Source organism: Pezoporus occidentalis, unplaced genomic scaffold, assembly GCF_034315485.1.
Source record: "Pezoporus occidentalis ecotype Australia unplaced genomic scaffold, CSIRO_AGI_Poc_V1 ctg2, whole genome shotgun sequence".
Classification (NCBI taxonomy): Eukaryota; Metazoa; Chordata; class Aves; order Psittaciformes; family Psittacidae; genus Pezoporus; species Pezoporus occidentalis.
In genome coordinates this window covers 20551823-20568331 of record NW_026913855.1, presented here as the reverse complement: position 1 = coordinate 20568331, position 16509 = coordinate 20551823, and the positions used below count along the sequence as shown (strand labels likewise).

The 16509-nt window shown below is 35.9% G+C and overlaps 1 protein-coding gene across 2 annotated transcripts in view; it reads left to right on the top strand.

Annotated features, from left to right (window-relative positions):
• RECK (reversion inducing cysteine rich protein with kazal motifs) overlaps positions 1 to 16509 on the top strand; it is a 49114-nt gene that overhangs the window by 29827 nt on the left and 2778 nt on the right. For both annotated transcript variants that reach the window (XM_062618098.1, XM_062618099.1), the window contains 13 exons: positions 32 to 65; positions 603 to 800; positions 1199 to 1466; positions 1731 to 1910; positions 2846 to 3058; positions 3750 to 3886; positions 4188 to 4328; positions 5331 to 5519; positions 7744 to 7866; positions 8379 to 8550; positions 10458 to 10650; positions 12760 to 12970; positions 14298 to 14371. In XM_062618098.1, coding sequence (XP_062474082.1) covers positions 32 to 65; positions 603 to 800; positions 1199 to 1466; positions 1731 to 1910; positions 2846 to 3058; positions 3750 to 3886; positions 4188 to 4328; positions 5331 to 5519; positions 7744 to 7866; positions 8379 to 8550; positions 10458 to 10650; positions 12760 to 12970; positions 14298 to 14371 — 2133 coding nt within the window. The remainder of the gene's footprint in view (positions 1 to 31; positions 66 to 602; positions 801 to 1198; positions 1467 to 1730; positions 1911 to 2845; positions 3059 to 3749; positions 3887 to 4187; positions 4329 to 5330; positions 5520 to 7743; positions 7867 to 8378; positions 8551 to 10457; positions 10651 to 12759; positions 12971 to 14297; positions 14372 to 16509) is intronic.

The following is a 16509-nucleotide window of genomic DNA, read 5'->3' as shown; positions in this document are numbered from 1 at the left end:
GCTTATAACACTATTTTTGTTTTGATTTCAGAATGCTCTCTTTAGTTGTATTAACAGAAATGAAAGTAAGTATGTAATGAATGGATTGTCTTCTTGTTTTTCTTTTATATCGTTCTGTCCTTTTTTCTCTAAAATGTGGGAAATCGCATGGATTCAGTTCCATAGACGAACAACCCACAAGCATAACTTTCCTTGCTCAAGTGATAAGGGGATTGGGCTGCTCGTACAATTTATATCAGTTTTTAATTTGTGTATCTGTATTTGATTTTTTTCTGTCCTATTTTGATGATTGCTTAGAAGCTCATTTTCTCCTTCTGCTTCATTTAATGAGTGTTAAGTGCATAGATGAAGTCTTGCAAGTGTTTTGTTGCCTGTTGTCTGGCTACGTAAAATGAAATCAGTGAACTTGAGTTCAAGACAACTTTAGGGACTTTTTTCTCCAGCCAAACAAACAAATGTAATTTGGCTAGTTACAGATATTCCCAGTCATTCTGTAGACAGAGGTTATATGACCTTAATCATTGTGTGTGATACAGACATGCTTGTTTCTTCACTCCTCTGTGTAGGAGCCCATAAGATTTTTCTGTTGTTTGTTTCCCCAGTGGGGTCAGTCTGTTGCAGTTATGCAGGTCATCATACAAACTGTCGGGAATATTGTCAAGCAATTTTTCGGACAGACTCTTCTCCCGGTCCTTCACAAATTAAAGCAGTTGAAAATTACTGTGCATCTATTAGCCCTCAGCTTATACATTGTGTGAACAACTATACACAGTCATACCCAATGAGAAATCCTACAGATAGTAAGTATAAAAAAATCCTTCTGTACTTAAAGTTATGAAAATACTGAAAATGTTTGAGCATTGTATATACTTTTATATAAAATATGTTGTTGTATTAGTCTGTTGTATAAATTGTATTAATGTATTTCTGTTTTCTAATAGCAATTATATGAATTTAAATAATGGTAACTTTTGGTTGTAGGTGCATTACTGATACATAGTTTATTTTAATTCTGCATATTGGTGCTGGTTTTTCCAGAGTTGATTCTCTTTGCATTTAAAAGAAGCAACATTATTTGAGATTAGTTGGGAGGGAACCTCCTTATAACATTTTTTTTTTTTAATCAGAGGGCTATTATATCTTGCATCCTGATTGTTATTATGTGTTCAATTATGAACTACTTTTAATTTTTCAATAGGTTTGTATTGCTGTGATAGAGCAGAAGACTATACATGTCAGACTGCTTGTAAAAGAATTCTGATGTCAATGAAAACAGAGCTTGAAATTGTTGATGGACTTATAGAAGGCTGTAAAACAATGCCTCTCCCTCAGGATCCTCTTTGGCAATGTTTTCTTGAAAGTTCAAGATCTGTTCACCCAGGAGTCACTGTGCACCCTCCACCTTCAACAGGCCTTGATGGAGCTAAGCTCCATTGCTGTTCTAAGGCAAATTCTTCCACATGTAGGTCAGTATCTCCCTACCCTTGTTTCCAATTGTGAAAATGCCTCAGAATTTGTCTTGTACCAGGTCTTTGCCCGAATCTTGCTTTATAGATGAAATAGAGTCCTATTCTCTTCCAGATTTTGTGGGCGCTAACACAATATTCTACACTGAGCGCAGGCTGTTGCCATCAGCTAAGAAACAATGGGCTTTGCTATATCTGAATGGCTGCTGTTCTTCTAATTTTATTTTCTTCATTTGGTTTTATTTGTTTTTTTTTTTTCCCCAGAGAGCTCTGCACTAAACTTTATAGCACGAGCTGGGGCAATTCACAGAGCTGGCAAGAATTTGATCGTTTTTGTGAGTATAATGCAGTTGAAGTTTCCATGTTGACCTGTTTAGCAGATGTACGAGAACCTTGTCAGCTGGGCTGTAGAAATCTTACTTACTGCACTAATTTTAATAACAGGTAGGAGAGAGACACTGAATATTTTATAAAGGAATACCTGTGCTTTGATTTTAAAAATTAAATAAAATGTTTTTCAGGCCTGTTTTAAAATCATTTGTAGCTGTCTTTCTGCAAATTTAATTTTTTTAAAATACTTTGAAAAATAAATAGCTCTTCTTTAGAATAAACTTTTGGAAATGTACTTAACAACAGACATAACAAAACTTACAAGAATAAAAGCTAACCCATGAACTTGTAAAATGTCATAATGTATTAGCAGCATATTTCTGACTTACTGTACAGACAAGTAAGCCACGATTGGTGGAATGTTGTGTATTATAAATAAGGTTTAAATGCTTGTTAAATTTACATGTTACTCTTTGTCAAAATTTCTTTCATAGATATTTCTGTGGCTTTATACTCAATAGGGTAAAATGAATGATTTAAAAGTGGTATCTGAATTAGTAATTACAAGGTTACAAATTAAATAGTTTGAGTTTAAAAAAGATTTCTGGCTTCTGTTTGAAATAGTACACAGTGATATGAGTGTTATATGAGTAGTAGAATCACACATGTGATAGATGCAGCCTGGGCAGATATGAATGATAAACCACCTTGTGTTACTTATTCACGAGGAGACATTTGCACAGATATTCAGTATATGTAAGATACTTGCTTCTAAAGCAACTTTCTTCAGGTAAGAAAAATTTAAGTGATGCTTGATTTAAGAGGTATGGTGAGAAGCGAGTTTCAGCCTTAATTTTTAAAGAGCTTATTTTCCTTAAAGACAGAATTCAAGTTGATTTTGATCTTACTTGAATGTGGAAGGAATTCATTTCATTTATGCCACAAAAAGCAAGCTGTATACAGGTTACAGAATTGATACGGTGAAAGGTAGAATGTGTGGTCTTTTCTTCTTCGTATATACATGCCATATCCTAACTTCTTCTTTTAAGACCAACAGAACTTTTTAGGAGCTGCAATACTCAGTCAGACCAGGGAGCCATGAATGACATGAAGCTATGGGAAAAAGGGAGTATTAAGATGCCATTTATAAATATTCCTGTGCTTGATATAAAAAAATGCCAACCAGAAATGTGGAAGGCAATCGCCTGCTCACTGCAAATTAAACCTTGCCACAGCAAATCCAGAGGAAGTATTATCTGCAAGTAAGTACTGGGGGGTGGAGGGAGGAAGGTTTAGAGATTCTGCTAAGAATATTAATGAGAAGTAAAAAGCAGCTGTAGGACTGTGTTTGACTTACGTTAGGAAAACATGGCGAGGCAAACACAGGAGTATGAGCTTAGTTGCCATTGCTTGAATCTCCATCACTGTAAATGGAAGATGATTACCAGTTAATGAGATGGATGCGTATTCTTCCATTGTAAAGTTGATTTATTGTTGGTGGGATTTTGGCTTTCTATGGTGTCTATAAAACCTTTCCTATTTTTTGGCTTTGGGACCTACTGATGATTCTCAGTTGACAGAAAGGTCTGGGGGAAAAGAAAGTTTGGTTTTTTGATTCTTTTAAATAAATTTGAAAGTAAGTGATGGGGTAGAGAAAAGCCAGTTAATAGTACAGAGATAGATTTCAACCCATATTAGACATCAGTAAATCAAGGAAATGCTTGGTCTTGAAAGATACATACATACGATGCCACAGACAATAAAGATCACCAAGCCCAAAGCAGAAGTAGCATAAGCAATAGTTCCTGTCTGTGTCACAAATTTGTTCCTCCCCGTGTATGTAGAATGTAGCATGTACATATATATATATATAAACACTCTTTGTAAGGCCGAAGGAGAAAGTTGTGGATTCAAGTAAAGTTCATGAAGTTCTGTTTGTTTATTTATCTGAAGATCAGATTGTGTGGAAATACTGAAGAAATGTGGAGATCATAGTAAATTCCCTGAAGGCCACTCAGCTGAAAGTATTTGTGAGCTCTTATCTCCAACAGATGATCTGGAGAATTGTATCCCATTGGATACATACTTGAGTAAGTATCAACATGCCTATGAAACAAAATGAGAAACAAAGATACTTCGAATGCTTGCAATTGCTTTTAATAACTGTTGCTATTTCTTTTAAAATAGTAGAGAAAATTCTAATTGTCATAGCTCATTGCATTTCTTCCTTCTTGTATTGAGTGTATGTGGCAAGGTTGTTTTGGTAGTGGTAAAAAAAATATGTGACAGAATTGTTAAAAATGCTATTTTACTATTAGAAATGCCGTGCTTTACTGAAGAAAAATAAACCTCATTTAAGCCTATATAGAATGCTGTATACTCTCTTTTCAGGCCCAAGTTCTTTAGGTAACATTGTAGAAGATGTTACACATCCGTGTAATCCGAATCCATGTGCAGCTAATCAGTTATGTGAAGTAAACAGAAAAGGATGTCAGTCTGGAGAACTGTGTCTTCCGTACTTGTGTGTGCCAGGTAAGGGGTTTTGGATTTCTATTTACCAGAGTTTTGCTGGTAAACATGTGTTACCTACCTTTTTTTTTGAAAGTTTGAAAGTGAATTGCTAATAACTCAAGGAAACTGTTATCACGATTACCAAGTGTTTTCAAAAGCTGTAGCCTACCTATTTGCCCTTTTCATTTCTCAATGTATTTCTGGTTTTATTGCCCACTGAAACATAACACCTTTATTAGAAAAAGCATTATTACTATAGAGGTTGTATTGTCTTCACTTGCTGAAAAAGTCATTCAAAGTGATTTGAAAACAAGCTCACCCAGGGCTTTTGAAGAGACAGTTTACTTCCTCCAGAGGTTGGAGGGTGACTTTTATGTTTGAATCCAATCTTGTTGTTGGTTGAGAGCTGTGGGGAATTTGTTGCAGTTCATCACTTCTAGGGTAATTTTAATCTACTATTTCGTTTATGTGGGGTTTTTTTCCTTGCAGTTTTTAAAACCAATTTTTAAATTCTTTTTTCTTTTTCTTTAACCTAGTTTTTGTGCTTTTTCTCACTTTCTCCTTTCTTCATCTTTCGGTGTTCACGTAAGAGGTAGAAGTAGGGAAGGAAGATACAATAAAATACATGAAACGGGAAATGGCTGGGGTTTGCTTGTGAGACCCTTTAATTTACACCCTGTATTTGAGAGAGTGAAGCATATGTGGTATTTGTTATATCACATATGTTTCATACTACTACAGAACTGTGGAAAATGAAATTGCTTCAGAATTGTTGGAATTACCAGTCTCTCTTTCAAAAGTGACATTTTTACACGTATTTCAGAACATTGTCTCAAGCAAGTATCTTCTATTTGTGCTACATCTTGCCTCTATGAAATGTGTGAATTTGTCTAATAGGCAAGAGTAAGGCTGCTTTAGGAACACCTTAACTTTTTCACAAGTCGAAGAGCAGTAGTTATTTTTGGTAGTGGTGCTTGTCACAGTATTTACTAAATATGAGTTAAAATTTCTCATTTTATCAAGGTTGCAAACTGGGAGAAGCCTCAGATTTTATAGTCCGTCAAGGTACACTTATTCAGGTTCCATCCTCAGCTGGTGATGTTGGTTGTTACAAGATTTGCACATGTGGACACAGTGGATTGCTAGAAAACTGCATGGAAATGCGTTGTGTTGACCTCCAAAAATCATGCATTGTTGGAGGACAGAGAAAAAGTAAGTATTAGAACTTAATAATAATGAATTATGAGGTACATGTAAAGACCTAGAGGATCTGAATGAAGAGTGTCAGAAAATAGAAAAGTTAATGTTTGCATTCCTGTACATAGTATTTGTTTAATTCTAATGGAGAGCTCCATTATTTAAATCAATACTGAACCTGTATCTCAACCAATATAAGTCCTGTGTGAAGAGTGTCCCTGTTGCAGCATTTTTTAACCAGAAGGTCACTGACTCACCTCACATCCACTGCATTTTATGGTACTTGATAATAGGTAGCTTCCTTTCTGGTAGGACTAGGCTGGTGGGAGCTCTAGGGATCGAGGATGGAAAAAGTTCTGGGAGGAGCCAGTAGGCACCACGGATGAAGCAACAGTTTTTGTGGTTTAAACCCAGCCAGACAGCTCATTCACTCACTTCCCCCACTTCTTGCCTTCCCCCTGCTCCCGGAGGAACGGAGAGGAGAATCAAAAAGAATGCAACTCCCCCGGGGTTGAGATAAGAACAGTCCAGTAACTCAGGTACAACACAGATCACTACTGCTACCACCAATAATAACAATGATAAAGGAAATAACAAGGGAAGAGAATACAGCACCTCACCACCTGCCGACCGATAACTCACCCCCCCTCCAGCCCGAGCAAGCACCGACCGATACCTCCTCCAGCCCTGCAGTGCACCAGCCCTTTCGGGTAACTCTCAGTTACATCCTGGGCATGACGTGCTGTGGTATGGAATACCTCTTTGGTCAGTTTGGGTCAGGTGTCCTGTCTCTGCTTCCTCCTGGCTTCCCTGCCTCCCTGGCAGAGCGTGAGACTCAAAGTCCTTGGCCAAGCCAAAACATCATCGTTATCAGCTCTGTTCCCAGGCCGAAAGTCAGCACACTGCACTGCACCGCACCAGCTACCAAGAAGTAGAAAAATGACTGCTGCTGCTGAACCCAGGACAAACAATAAACCAAATAGATCTGCTCTAAGCATGCTGTAGTTTTGAGCTTTAAGCATAGTGTAACTAACTATAAATGGTTGCCCATTTCCTCAGTTCCAACTTTGTGGGTACTCTTAGTCTATTTTTAATAGCATCGGATGTCCAGAGACTGTGCTGAGGATTTTCCTTGTGCCCCTGCAATATTTCTCAAATATTCTAATCCTTAATCTCAACCCTTTTAAAGAAGATTAAAGAGAATTGCCTTATTTTGTAAGGCACGGCTACTCTTCTATTTCCTTGAAGAGCTGTGTGTTTGTTGGTAGTCTTTAATAACTGATTCGGTTATGGATCAATCAGCTGACACCAACATGAATGATTTTACATGAAGGGCAGTCATATGGACAGTTCACAAAACCAAACTGGAATGGCTAAATTGAACAAATATTCCCAAAGTTTACAGTTTGAATCTTTGAGTCATGTATGAAAAAGTTACTAACTTATAAAAAGCAAAAATTGGGCAGACTGCTCCATCCTTGAAAAGCAACTCTGGCGGTATAAGTTGCATTATTAAGAACTCATTTCCAAAAGCCAGTAGGTGAACATAGACCTCTCTGTATTTGTGTGTGTTTTGAGCTGAATCTAGATCTGGGTTTCTGTTCAGCTTTGCTACAATCTTTCTCGTTCCCTGCTTTGGACAAAGCTGCATTATAACTTGTACTGCTTGTTGAGGCTGAAATTACGGCTTTAATGGATATTGCAAAACAACGAAGACTGGAATGAAGCATTGGCAGTCTTCACCTCTTGACAAAAAGTACACAGAAAGGAAAGAAATGAGCACTACCATGCATTATGTATGAGACTATGATTGAAAGTTTAGCAGTGTTATATAAAATTAATTTAGGAGAAGAATGCATCCTTATAAAAGCTTTACCTTTAAAAAAAATATGGAGCTTGCTAGCCAGAATTTATCTAGCACTTTTGTCTTCTGAGTGTATTTCTTTTTGCAGCTTTAAACTGTTCTTGAAAAAGAAAGAGAAAACCTAACTTACACAAGCTTTGAAAGGATAAAGTGCTTCCTTGTTTAATGAAAACCACCTGAGAACAAACTTTAAATGAATGAAGTAAAACTTGAAATAAAAGAAAAAAAAAGAAATTGCAGGAGTAAAATAAACTGAATAAGGGAAATCCCATGAACAATTAACAATGAAAACGTAATATCTATGTAATACATATGAGTATATAGTCTTCTGGTGTATTTGTATTAATTGTATGCATTTACTTAATTTCTTTTAAGGCCATGGAACGTCCTTTAATATAGATTGTAATGTCTGTTCATGTTTTGCTGGAAACTTGATATGTTCTACACGTCAGTGTCTGACTGAGCATAGTTCAGAAGATGAACGTCGGAAGTTCACAGGTAACTTTCCAAACTATGGAAACTGTAATCTTAATATTCTTAGAGCAAGGATTAGCTTCTAAATTCTATCTACAGTATTAATGGAAAATACCTGATAACTTACTATTATGATGTTCTCTTAACTGTTTGTTTTCCTCATGTCCAACCTGCACTGCAGAAAAAAATGCATACATTTAAAAAAAAAAAAACAAAAAAACAACAGTACTGAAAAACAAAATACATCAAAATATCTAAAAAATAGAGACAGCGTAATGCCACTCAGGACAAGAGATAAGGAGTTTGGAGAGAAAATGGAGAAAGCTGACTAGAATCAGCAGGAAGGCAGGGCACAGACTTCCCTTGCAACTACTTATAAGCTTGTATAGCATTGCTAAAATACAGGAGGGAGAAACTGGCTGAAGATATGGCACATCCTTCCATTTGCTGGAAGATGTCTTAATGACCCTTTATGTACCTTATGTCACAGAAAATAAGCGTGAATGAAATTCCTGTTTTGTGTGTTGCTTTTACAGGTTTACCGTGTAACTGCGTAGATCAGTTTGTACCAGTATGTGGTCAGAATGGACGCACGTATCCAAGTGCATGTATAGCTCGTTGTGTTGGGCTCCAAGACAATCAGTTTGAGTTTGGATCGTGTATTTCCAAGGATCCTTGTAACCCTAACCCTTGTAATAAAAATCAGAGGTAAAAACAGAATGGTTTTAATCTTTTCTTTGGCATCTTCTACTTGCAAAACAGGTTTACTTTTTATTTCAATGTGTTGTATATTATAGTAACATTCTATTTTTGGGATACTCCAATAAAAAACTGTTTGAAGTAGCTTCTTTATGTTCATCACAGTTAGTAATGGACTGTAATGACTGACAGTTTTTGGTTCCGTTTCTGTAGTGTTATATCATTTAAATTCATTATGCAGATACCAGCTATAGGAAGATAATTGAGGCATCCTTTCAAAAGTGGGAGAATCAAATTTTGTTGAACTGGATGTGTATTTTTTACTCCTTTGGTTCACATCTTCTTCTAAACAAAAAAAAAACCCCACACCTGACTTGGAGTACATGCTTCTGGTTTCTAAAATAGGAAAATACCAATCATTCTGGAATGCTTGAGTTTCTTTTAATTAGATTGAACCTTCTGAAAATTATGTCTGTATAGCTTCTTGTTTTTTGATGTCAGAAAAAGTCAAATGCATATAGACATGCTAAAACAAAATGCTCTGTACTAGTGTCTCCTAATGTACTTTGAGAAAAGAAAGTATGACCTTTCTTACAGAAATCAGAGTCTGTGGCTCATAATCTTGGTCTCTGTCTTCAATTTTCTCAGTGTTGTGCAATACTGCAGTCTCCTTTGAATTTGTACATTTTTCTGTTTTGAAAGCAAGCCACCATAAGAAGTTGTGTAATACTGTGCTTTCATGAAAACCGATTATAGCAAATTTTTTTCCTCTTTCTGCACTTTAAATTCTTTGGTGCAGAAAACTGTAGCAAATCCACTGTAGTTTTGTAGCTGTAGTAGCCATTACGGCATTAAAAATTGGAATTTCAAAGCTGCATTGTGGATATATACTTTTTTATCTTTTATATTTTTAATTTGGAAAATACAGAGAAGATTTTCAGTCGCAGAATACCATTTTGCTTAGAACCACATTTTGTGGTTTCAGTAAGGGACTGTACAAGTTTTCTGGGTCAGTCTGATAACATAGTGTAAACTAAACATGCTCATTTTAAAGTGTCTCTGAAGCACTTGGAATGTAAGATCTTAAATAGATTCTACTTGTAAAATGTTTAAATCTCAGAATTTCTGAGTCTTCTCTAATATAAAAGGAATATGTGTAATACAGAGGCCAGCAGTGCTTGGAAAAAGTAATCCAGTGGTAGCATTGTTGTTACACACAGGAGAAGGAGATTGTTAAAAATGCCATTTGGCCTTTCATCAGTCTATTCATCAAACACTATTGGCTGGCATTTCTCTAGCAGGGGGACGTCTTCCAGGGCATATGGCAATTTTTTTGCAGATAAGACTATGGAAGGTACATTTTCAATATAAAGGGGAAAGAATTTCTACTGTTTATTGCTCTTATCTGTGAAGGCTTGAGAGGGATGACATGCCAAATAAAAGAAAATGGTGTTAATACTAGATTTTTCCATTTGTTTGCAGTCATCCCCAACATTGGATGTGATGTAATGTACTTAACCTACAAAGCCAGAATCCAATTAATATTTGTAATTGAAAGCATATGATCTTGTCTTGTTTTCACTACCTTCTCAAGGAAGGGTGAAACCTGACCTCTGCAATATAATGTCCTTCTCTTGCAATTCAGTTTTTATGTTTTCTCTAATTTTCCTTAAATATGCATTTACAAAATGAAACTTAGGAGTAGGAAAAGAAGTTTATCCAAGCCTTTTCAAAAAGTCCTTTGAAAAATACTTGGTATGAAAGTTAAATTTTAGAGGAATCTGCAGTTGTGTTCACATACATTGACTAAACATGGTGTGAACCATTTCCAGCTTTGTGATGGGACCTGAAATTGGCCTTTCAGAATGTTTTATGAATGTTTTATGTTTAGATGAAGTTATTATTACTTTATGCAGGTGCATACCAAAGAAGCAAGTTTGCCTGACTAGTTTTGGAAAGTTTGAATGTAGCCAGCATGAATGTGTGCCAAGGCAGTTAAATTGTGACCAGACACGGGATCCTGTTTGTGACACAGACAATGTGGAATACAATAACTTGTGTACTTTGTACCAAAAAGGAAAAACTTTAGCATACCGAGGACCATGCCAGGTAGGAAGCGGTTCTAGCAAAAAATATCTAATCATCTGTTCTTTAATGTTCAAAATATGCTGTGTTTTATACGTTACAAAAATGTTTTCATTGAAAGTAGTCTTTAAAAATGTAATCTTGACTAGTACCAAAAAAAAAAAAAAAAAATTCAGAATTTTGTCAGCTGTTTCTCTGCTTTAGTTAACAGTTATCTCAAAACCAGTCACAAGCTTTACGTAATTTTTCTGGGGAATAATACTCTGATATTTATATTGTCTTCCTGTATTTTTCACTATTAAAGTTTGCATTGAGATACATTAGCAGTAATTGGAACAGTTCCTTGGTTAGTTAAATGCTAGTTTTTACCAATTCGAACTTGTTTTAAATAAATACTAATGCCCAGTCATAGACAGGCTTTAGCGTTATGTGTGATTGTGCCCCAGGTTTACCAAGGTCATTGTTCAGGATCTGTTTACACCTAAGTTTTGCTGGAAACTAAGCATTCTGTAATACTTTCTTTACTTTGTCTGGATTGGATTAGTCTTCATATTAATCCCTGAGACAGATTAGGATTAGATTTACTTCTTCTATCCCACCACTTCCTACACCGTTAGTAGACAAGCTAGTTCTGTCACTTTACAAGTCAGGAGCTACTCTTTCAAAGTTACTGGCTTTACCATTGATAGGTGATGTGTCTCCAGGTTTTTCTCAAATTATGGAGATTAATTTGAAATGTTCTCTTGTTCTCAGCTGATGGATATTCTTTTAAGTACAGAACATTTTTTCAGGCTTTTTCTGTATTATAAATGCTGTTGTTCTTTTAACCCACTTTTAGTTTCTGCTTTTCTGTCTTTATACCTTCTTTTTCTTGCCCTTTTTCAGCAACCTCGTTAAGTACAGATAATTCTTCTCATTGCACATCAGATATCTCATGAGATACTCAGAGAATGTTCAGCCCTTGAACAGTAAGAATCAAAGGAATATTGCATGGCTGTGTGTTTTCTCCAGCAGCTGTATGTCTAGTTGTATCCATGTTCACGAAGTTTTTGGCACCAGTAGCTTTAAGTTTTCACTCTTGCTTTTATAGGAAAGATGACTGCAAGATGAAAGTATTTGAGTGCTCACAGTTACTTGTCCTCTGTATGTTTTGTTGTTAGCTTAGGTGTGTAACATAGAAACTGTAACTGTCTTACTATTTTAGAGGATATACAGTAATTGTATAGCTATGGTGACTTACTGAAATATTAGTTTAATAAAATATTTAGACCTTAGCAAGAAATTATGGAATGAGTTCTGTCATTTCACAAGACTTTGGACAAAAGAACTAGACATACCTTGTCTGCAAAGAGTCAACAATTCTGTCTGCTTTTGTCCATATTCAAAAGCTTAAGTTTATTGGCATTTGACCTAATCAATGTGTTGAACTAATATATATGCACAGGCAGGATGGGAAGAAACTATATGACTATTTTCTAAGATTTTTACATGTGTGCGAGTTGAATGACATGCTAGATATCTTTTTCTGAGAGAAAAAGGACATAACAAGTGTATTTTTTAGCTGTAAAGGTCTTAATAAGAAATATTTTGACAGAGGTATCTTACAATGGATCTTACTCTTTTGAAGTAAATATAGCTTCTCAATGTCTTAGAAATACATGCACACACTAGATTTTAAGAACACAAAAACACATGGAGAGGAAGGCATAAGTAAGTTATTAATAAGACATTAAAATATTAATAATGTTTTACTGGTACATGAATAAAATATACTTTATTGCATAATCAAATTATAATAATCTCTGATTAACTTAAGTGAATGTAGATTAAATGGTCATTTTATTTAAGCAGAAACACAGAAAAAAATTGTTGTTTCCCAAAACATGTCTTACTGTACGTTTCACAGATTCCAACTTACATTTTTCTGTCACCTCCTTTAAGTACTTACTCTTTGCATTTATTACCCATTCATAAACTGGCACATTATTTATGCTAATTTCCTACTTTTTTGAACGCTTGACAGACATCTTAGCAGCAAATTCCCATTAACTTTGTTTTTCCTAATTTTGAAACTACTCTGAAGTTTCTATAGCATGAATAAATTGATCTTTGAAACATTTCTGTGTTTTTCAGCCATTTTGCAAATCAGTGGAACCTGTATGTGGACATAATGGCGAAACCTACAGCAGCGTCTGTGCTGCCTATTCTGACCGTGTGGCTGTTGACTATTATGGACACTGTCAGGCTGTAGGTGTTCTCTCAGACTACAGTTTTCATACAGAGTGTGCCTTTGTTAAATGTCCCCAGCTTTCTGCTACTGGCTGCAAACCAGTTATTGCACCAGGTATGTTAATTTGTTGTTGAAGTTTACTGCAGGTAGGAGTCTCCAGGCTATGTGTATAAACAGGTGTATATTTGGAACAAAACTTATGCTTTAAAATATTATGTTCCATAATGTCTTTGAGACTTCTAAGAGAAAGGATGAAATAGAGATCTTCACTTACAGCTAGAACAAGCCAGTATAAGGACTCATCCAAGTAATTCTGAGGGGAAAAGGCCCTGGCTTTAGGAGCCATGCTCCTTCAGCCTAGAAACTTGCAGCTGTACCCATAGGAATGGTTTGGGGGAAAACAAATGACGTCTGTAGTGTCTAGGGTAAAATGTCACTGGGAATCAAATGAGTAATTTTTAATAAGTGGCAGCAGAGATACCACACTGGAATGCCAAACTGTCATCACAATACAGTTCCCAGAAGAACAAAGATGATAGTTAATTAGAAGACAGAGTAAGATACCATATGTATTTACAGTGCTGTGAAAGAGGAACAGTATGAATAGTTCTGCAGTTGTGCTCTTCTGAACTGTGGGGTTTTTTGTTATCACAAATACTTCCTTTGTGAAACAGTAACTATCAACACATAATACACAGAGCAAAGCAAGCTTAGTTTTTGAAGAGTTTTATGCATTTTTCTCATTTACAGGCTTGAAAAGGGATGTTCATGCTTTGGTATTATGTTTAATATCGTAAAAATCACTGTGAATGTTAATTACATATAAGTGGGGAGTGCAAATTAAATACACAGTTATGGTAGAAAGTTGAAATACTAGCCCTTTGGTTTCTGAAAGGGTGAGAAGGACAGTAGAAGAAATAGGACATGCTTCTGTGTTAAACACAAATCTGTCAGACAAGACATTTTTCCCTCCTTATTTTATAAATATTCTGATCACCAACATGGTATCATTACGTAAATTAATGTTTGCAATGTGCATAATTGTTGCTGTCATGTCCTAGCTATTTCAGCTCTTGAATTATTTCTGTAGGTGCATTTGCATGCATCCATACAAATCCCTGTCTTGTTGCACACAAAGTGCCTGTGGTTCTTAGCTTACAGTAACGTATCCTCTTTGAACAAATGCAAATTCACCCTGTTGCTTCATGTTGATAGTCGTAACTGTGTTGAAAGGTGATTGCTTTTGCGTTATGTTTTCAATGTTAAAAAAAAAATCTTAGAAATAGCACAATTCTGCTGTCAAATTGAAACATTTACTTTGCATTGGTAGTTTTGCTATTTCCATTCTCAGTTAACATTTAATTATTGACCTCTGTTTACCTGAAAGAGAAGTCTGTTTCCTTTTTTTTTTTTTTCCTGATATTTTTGTTTATTCACATAGGAGCCTGCTGTCCACTCTGTGCTGGAATGCTGAGAATCTTATATGACAAAGACAAGCTGGATACTTTTGCAAGGGTAAGTAGTTTATCATGCCCCATGTTAAATGGTACATGGAAAAGCCAAGTTACTGTATACTCTCTCCTGAACAGCTAACACATTATAAAACCAATTATTTTTCAGCAGGTAGTGTGTGATTTGCTGTTTGGGTTTTTTTTTCTTTATACTGTTTATACTTTATTTCACAATTTGAGGTGTAGAAATTGAATTAGAATGCAAAGCAAAACAAGAGTAGGCACAAACAAGCACATTCAAGTTTGCAATTTAAATGTCTTCTAGTAGTAAAGACAAACGAGATGGGAAATGAATCTATCCCATGGCTGTAAAAGACAGCGTATACTTGTTATTTATGGCCTTTCTGTTAAGATTATTTTGCTAGTTCACTATTTCCTAATGTAGGGAACTTAGTTCTGACATTGTCTATGTTTTAAATTGGATTGGTTTACATTCTTTGGGTTACCTTGATAGCTGTGACTGATTTTGCTGCTCATCAACTAAAATGCTCGATTTTAATTTAACATCTCCTTAAGTTAGACACAGCATCCCTTCATTGCTGCTTTCTGAAAACCTCTCATGTTGATAAGTGAATACAACATGCTACACAACAGACTCCCCATATGGTGTATAAAAGGATTGCACTTCACTGACCCCTGCTTTTATGATTCAGTATATGGAACAGAGCAGAATGCTTGATTTTTGGCATGCGATCACAACAAAATAGAGTAATATGATCATGCCTAGTAAAGCAAAATAACTCATGCTTGCATCTGCACAATTTACAATTTTTAAATATCAAGAAAGAATTTCACCAAAACAGCATAAAATCACATTAATTTGTATCTTTAGAAGTAGAGATAACTGTCAAAACATAGAGTAATTTAACCTGAGCATGACCCCTGGAGATATTTTAGTCCTGCCCCCTGCTCAAAGCAAGTTAGCTCCCATTCAAGCAGCTTGCTCAGCTGACTTGTAACACCCCCAGGAGTGTAGTTTCCACCAGCTGAATGCTGCTGGACTCTCTAGTTCAGGGAGGAGAGGCAGGGCAGTCTTGCTGACTTCCTCGTCTTGCTCATCTAACACCACAATACAGTCTTCAAGTTTTCAGAACTCCTATAAACGTATGTATCTCTTTACATGTAAAATATGTGATCTCTCATTCAAGTCAGCATTCTCTTAGCAAATACTAGAAGTTACTGAAGTTTGATTGAAGCCTTCTCCTTTGAAAACTTCATTCAGGGGTCATCCAGTAAGCCCCCAGAGACCATCTCTAACTTGGTCACAGCCACCTAGAGACTGCCTGGTGTGACACTACCCTGAGCTTAGAGAGTTAGAAGCTCTGTGCCTTTGTTATTCTAGCCAGCTAATATCTCCTAATAATACCATAGAAAATACTCAGCTGTGTATTTGAGTAGATTCGATACTTTTTTTGTCTACATTAATTTAATGTTACTAACATTGATCTCCTCTGATTTCATCAATAAAGCTACAGGACTGGTGTGCAGCTCTTTCTTTTGACAGTGTATGTATATATAGCATATGCATCCATCCTACTGGAGATGTTTAAGTCTCAGATAGATGAAATCATTGCTAGGAATGCTAACACACACTTTAACCAAACCAAGAAGGCAAGGAGTAGTGCTGTATGCCTATCTTAGTTCAGACAGGTGGTTCATATGAGAAAAAACTTGAGAAAAAAAGTTCTACAAATTGACGTTTTTCCCTTCCCTCCCCCCTCCTTTACATAACCTTCCCCCTTCTGGCCTTTTTTGTAAAGACAGCAGGAAACAAAAGACAGCATCTATACAGAGAAAAAAAAATAGAGATTGCTGAAATGCTAATATGATCTACTAGATTTCTGACCTAAGACATTAAAATCTAAGTTTGACATTACCCATCACCCTTGAAGTATCCATGTGCTTCTGTTCTAAGACTGAACAGGATTTGCTAATCAGTCAGAGTGTCAGACTACGTTTTAATGGGGCTATGACGCACAAATCCCTCAAAGATCTGGTAAAAATGTAAGTGTTGTGTGACAGCTTGCAAATTTGATTCATGTAGTCTTAATAGGATTTCCCAGTTTTCCATTTGTTAAGGTCCTGTACCAGGGGTCTTAAAAGAAACAAAGTTGCAGTAGGGTAAGAAGGATGGATTTCTTG